This window comes from Psammomys obesus, unplaced genomic scaffold (genome assembly GCF_907164565.1).
Source record: "Psammomys obesus unplaced genomic scaffold, mPsaObe1.curated_primary_1811, whole genome shotgun sequence".
Lineage (NCBI taxonomy): Eukaryota > Metazoa > Chordata > Mammalia > Rodentia > Muridae > Psammomys > Psammomys obesus.
In genome coordinates, this window is record NW_026596046.1 from 20,467,189 (window position 1) to 20,473,188 (window position 6,000).

Here is a 6,000-nt window from a genome sequence, read left to right on the forward strand (position 1 = left end):
TTGTTTATTTGTTTCTTTTAAACTCTAATAAGGTCGAAATAGAAGCCAGTAAGTACATCCACATCCCAGCCTGCTGTAAGGGCATTCTAAGGCAAGAGGAAAGCCTTCCCCACTTTTCCAAATACACAGTTTCTTTGTCTATGGAGGGGGCTAGACATGATTACGTTAGGGGCTCCATGCCAGACCAAAGCCTATAGTTGTGCAGTCTCCAGTCTCCATAACCCGCAATGGCCCTACTGCAACCATGTATGTCACGCATGTATATTTTCACTGTGACTCTTTCACAGGGTCACTTTGGATGAAACTGGGAGGATGCGGATACAGAATCCTACAAGAAAAGAGCAAGGGATCTATGAATGCTCCGTGGCCGATCATCTTGGCTCAGATGTGGAAAGCTCATTGGTGCTGTACGCAGGTAATGCCTCTGGGGGAAACCTAGAGCAGTGTCTGGTGGTCTTGTTGTTGCTACTTTGTCCATCACCCAAAATGCTAGAAACTCTAAAACCTGACTGTGTATCACAGTGGTGCAGAAGGCTCGTTTAAGCACAGGTTGCTGGCTGCTGCCTAGAGCGCTGCCTTAGTAGGTTTGGGATGAGTTTGACACTTGACCTTTAAACATGTTCCTAGGTCACAGCAGAGCTCTAGAAACAATGGCTCTGAGGCTTTCTTTCAACAAATTGGGGGTTAATGAGATGGAGCTTAATTGGCAATGCCGGCGTTACAGACTTTTTAAAGTTCCATCAGAGAAGGAATAAGAATCGCTGCTCTTAAAGTTGGCCCTTTCCTCTAAGTGATGTAACTGCCAATCCTTCACCAGCACTGCCCACCTGTGGGCTGTAACTTTGCACCAGCATATACCTTCCCGGGCACTAAACATTGCCATTTTGTGTCAAAATGCATTTTACAGTAGAAGATCATTTTTTAACCGTTTAAGTTGTAGGCAGCAATTCCTTACGGCAAAATCATATTCTGGGACTAGAAATAAACAAGAGAGCCATTCCCTTGCTCTCTGCTCTCTTTTCTTCTCCTCTTTGTGTCACACATGGACCAAGGTGAGAATTCTGACCACCGTCAGTGGTCAGAACCCAGTTTGGCTACCTAGATGCTGGCTGAGCCATGTGGCTGAGCTATGGCTCTTGTCATCCAGAAGCTGAGAAAGTTGGGCCTGTTGGTGTACAAAGGTTCTTTGAGTCTGAACAACCAGAAGCTAGCTGCCTTCCCAGAATCATCAGGCCTTTGTTTTCTCCTGGACTGTTGTGCCCTGTTGTACTTAAAAGAAGTGTTAGCTTCTTTTAAGTAGGCACAGATTCAGGTAGTTCGTATAGTGAACAGGAGACCCTCCTCTCTACCCGTGCACCAAAGTCTGTTCTTCAATTCATCCCCAGATGACCTAGACTTCTGAGAGAGCTGATATGAGCTCCTCATGAGCCAGAGGATGAGCTGTGACAACTGAGGACTCCTTCTGGCCAAAGGGTTCTCACTGTTTCCCCACCTCAGGGTCGTTTTCTACTGGCGTAGGTATTCAAAGAAAGAATGGAACCTTCTGTAGCCCAGGCCTCTTGAGATCAAGAGTGCTTGTGTTATTCTATATTCTCCTTGTCCACCTCACATGAACATGAACATAGATGGACAAAGCATGTGTCCAGACCGAGCTAATTAGTGAGTCCATTAAGTAAGTATCGAATTTCCAGGAATGAAAGTCCTTGACTGAAATCCTGACTCTGTCACTTTGCCTTTGCTCTTTTTTCTGTGCATGTTTTATGTGGCTATTGGTGTCACATTAATAAAAATACCAAGTTCTGACTTCTCCTCCAAACAGTGGGAATGGACTTGAGATAGCCTGACAGGATTTCATAAATGAAGAAGCTCTGCAGTATAGAGAGGTACGAGAGAGGTCTTAAGGAGGTGCCCAGCAGCTTCCCATTTCAATTAAAAAAAAAAACCTTCAATAGTGACAGTTTTACTGTGGATTTGAATTTATTTAGATAGTGTGGGAAGAGGCGTCTCTGGGCCACACACCATGGGTGAACGGCTGTGAGATCACTGAGTACTTCTACTGGGATTCCTACTGAAGCCCAGCAGGGGACAGATAATTGCACATGTACATGGGTAGAAGCGAGTTAACAAGAGGTGTGAGCTGTGCCTTTCCCAGCACAGCTTTGAATGAGCCTTGAACCCAACATTTGTTCCGTAATTAGCAAGTCAGTTCTAATCTGTCTCTGACCCTCAGAGAAAGCAGCATGCGCGGTGTTTTAGGAACTCTACTGTTGTTGAAGTGTCTGGTTGTACCACTTGTGCACTGGCAGACTTTGTGACTGTTACCTACAGAGCAGCTCTGTTCTTGTTGCTACTCAGCAGCAAGCACAGTGTGGTGCTTTGTGCACGTGTTAACTGAGCAGAACCTTGGCTTAGTCTGACCTTAGTGGGAGAGGCCTTGGGGAGCCTTCTCCATCCAGGATAACACCTACCAAGGGCGACAGGATAGATCAGCATTCACTGTCCTCCCTCACATCCCCCCTTCCATGGAGTGGCAGACGGTCACATCGCTGGTGTTTTAGGCCTGCATCAGTTCAGCCGAGGCCACCTGTGACAAAAGCTGTTCTGCCTTGCCGTGACGTTTTGTATCTTGTGAACGGAATCTTTGTTAAATTATCAAGGAGATGTTAACCTTAATTTGGATTATGAGGCTAAAATATCTTTACTATGTATACAGTTGTTGCAATGTGCCTTTGAATGCCTCCATCCATCCATCCATCCATCCATCCATCCATCCATCCATCCATCCTTCACCTATCTGTCATCTCTGCAATGAGCAAATACCTCTAGCTGTGTGTGTGCCTGTCTGTGCAAAGCACCACAGGGGATGTAAAGGCCAGTACTCTTCCCCGATTTCAGTGAATCAGTGATGCTCGTCATTGAACAAGAGCTTAAACCTAACATACTTTCTGCTCCCTTTGACTTAAGAGGCACCTGTCATCTTGTCTATGGAAAGAAATGTCACCAAACCGGAACACAACCATCTGTATGTCACTGTGGGAGGCACTGTGGAGGCAGCCCTTCAAGCAAATGTGACAATCCACTGTCCAGTAAAAGGTAAGTATTATCATTTCCAGTGTGAAGGTTTTCGGCCAACTAACTGCCAGAAGGTGACAGCTAGCATTTTAGCGTTCCATATACCAGCCTGATGGGCACAGCATTGTGATTTCTAGTACACTCACCATATACCTAACTCTCAAAAGTGAACTCATGTCACGGATAGAGAGATGGCTCAGTCAGTAAAGTCTTTGCTCTGCAAGCGTGAGGACCTAAGTTCAGAGCTGAAGCACGCACATTAAAAAAAAAAAAAAGCTGGGGCACAGTAGCATGTGTCTGTGTCTATAGCCTCAGGTCTGGGGGAGTGCTGGGGGATAGGATACAGAGACAGGTAGATTCCTAGAATTTGCTGGCCAGTTGGTTAGGTAGGTAGCCAGTGAGAGACCCTGCCTCAAAAGATAAGGTGAGGAGTGATTGAAGAAAGCACCCAGACTTCCACATGTATAAGCACCTGCACACACACACATGAACACACTAGCATGTTCTCTCTCTCTCTCTCTCTCTCTCTCTCTCTCTCTCTCTCTCACACACACACACACACACACACAGGCAGAGAAAGAGAGAGATAGTCTGAGAAACAAGATTTTTAGATATGTCTTCCTGGTACACAAAGGCTCTACTGGGCAAAGCCAGGTTAGGACTAAGAATGTCGGTATCTTTCTACTCAGACGTCGTCCCCACTGTCCTTGAGGGACCTCAGCAGCCTGTGTGTCAGTGGCTTTTCCTGCTGTGTTTACTAATGCAGGCACACCTCCTTTATACAAGACTATTTGCAGTGCTAGGCATGGACCCTTGGGCCTTGCTCATGCAAGGCAAGTGTTGTACCATTGAGTCCCACCCACAGCCCAATAGACCCATTCTTTCACTAATAGAACTAAAATTTTCAGCCCGGGTCTGCCTGAACTAGGGCTGTTTTTCCACTCTAAGCCAGACATCCCTAAGTTTTAACCTGGATTCTTGAGCCCCCAGAATATAGGCAAACAATATATTCTTCACACTTCTCTAAGTGTAAAAGGGGCAGGTTGTTGTGTGAGTAGCTTTAGATCACTTCCTTAAAGTGACATAAATACTGAATTGAGACCTAATGTTTCAAAATGAACTTTCTATATGCCCTTAATTTATGTATGTGCATTGACTTAGTTGTCTGAACAGTTTTATCACCCAGTTTCCAACGGTTGTTAAGACATCCCTGTATTAGCAGCCATCTTTGATGTTCTCTGATGACTCGGGGAGCCTAGATGTGTAACTTTGACTCTTTGGCTGGGGAGTTGTGGAGAAGTGTTTACTAATCCCATATAGGACACCAAACACACACACACACAAACACACACACAAGATTTAATTCAAATCTAGTGTGAGTTTCAACCATTGAGTTTATTGGGGTGACTTAAAGAAGCATGGAAAACTCAAGCAGTTACTTCACCCCAAAACCCATCCCAGCATGGCTGACCACTCACTGAAGCTATGGCCCAGGAGCTCTCTTCACAATGTGTAGGCAAAGAGTCCCCGCTACTCTAGCACCTGCTTCCTGCTTCCATGACCTTGGTGGGGGGGGACTTTGCTTCTTTTAATCTTCTGAGTGCCCAAGGTGTTGTAGGCTTGGTTAACTTCCTCTTCTCTGCCAGAGAATTCAGGAAAACCAGTTACACTATGCAGTGTGTCTGCAGGGGCCCCTGAGGCTGCCCAGGAGCATGATGGGTGTTGCAAAAGGACACAGTCACACTCATCCAGCTCCCTTCTCTCCCTTCCCCATGATGGTCTCCTACTTGCCCTACTTCTAAAGGCATATCTTTGGCTCATGCACACTGGAAATTTGCTAATCCCCGAGCTATTAGTTTTCAACTCCTGGCAGTCTTTGCAGTGTTTGGCCCATGCAGACTTTTGACAGCTCTCCCAGCCTCCCGACTGGCTCCACCTACAAATATGGGAATTTTTCTGGCAACATGGACCTACCATTACAGAACAGGCCAGCATTCTCTAGCCAGGGCAAGGAGAAAAGCAGACCAAAACTGTTCCGATGCCAAGCCATAGACTTCTCCAATCTCTGTAGCCCTCCACCTGCAGAGGAGTCTGAAAAATAGACGTGACTTCTATTAAGAGAAACCTCAACATTTTGTGTTTCTTTTTAAATTTTATCTTCCCAAAATCAAATTGCAGGGTGGGGGGAGAGAAGGGGCCATCAAAAGGCTTGTGGCCTGTTCTTTGCTCTCCTAAGTCAGGGACTAGATGCGGTGGAAACTGTTTTCACACACACGAAAAGTCTCCGTAAAAGACCGTTAAACACAGCTCAGGTCTGGTCTTTTATCCACTCAGGCAAAATATGAGTTGTCTAAACTTCTCCCAACTTTGGTGGACTCTCCTGCCCTGAACTATTATACTGCTGGTCTTCCTCCTCCTCCTTTGCCTCCTCCTTCTTTCCTTCCTCCTCCTCTCCAATGAAGCTCAGAGTTGGGAGTGTTCGCCTTTCCCCACCATTTACTTTTTCTAGAAATAGTCCCTTTGGTCTTTAGTGCCTGGCAGCACTCTGCTTTGGACACAGACAGCAGACACTCCTCAGGGGCCCTTTCCTTCTCACAGGGAGCCTGCCCCTAGAGCTACCACAATCACATTGCGTTACATGCCATTTTAGACAAACTTGTGGTGAAGTTAGTGTTTCCTCATGAACAGAAGCTACAGCCAGCTTAGCTTTCTATGGGAAGGCATCTTTTTAAAGGCAGGTAGGTGAAGCTCATAAAAAGTCAGAAAATGCGGGTTGACAGATAGTTCTGTAACTAGAGAGAATCCAACCAAGGGGTAGCCTGGTCTACAAAGTGAGTCCAGGACAGCCAAGGCTACCCAGAGATACCTTGTCTCAAAAAATAGATAGATAGATAGATAGATAGATAGATAGATAGATAGATAGATAGA

The 6,000-nt window shown here is 45.8% G+C and overlaps 1 protein-coding gene across 1 annotated transcript in view; it reads left to right on the top strand.

Moving 5' to 3' along the window:
• Positions 1 to 6,000, top strand: part of Adamtsl3 (ADAMTS like 3) — a 272,928-nt gene that overhangs the window by 232,876 nt on the left and 34,052 nt on the right. Inside the window, 2 exon segments of the mRNA XM_055623245.1 lie at positions 288 to 415; positions 2,965 to 3,093. Of these exon segments, the coding sequence (XP_055479220.1) occupies positions 288 to 415; positions 2,965 to 3,093 (257 nt within the window).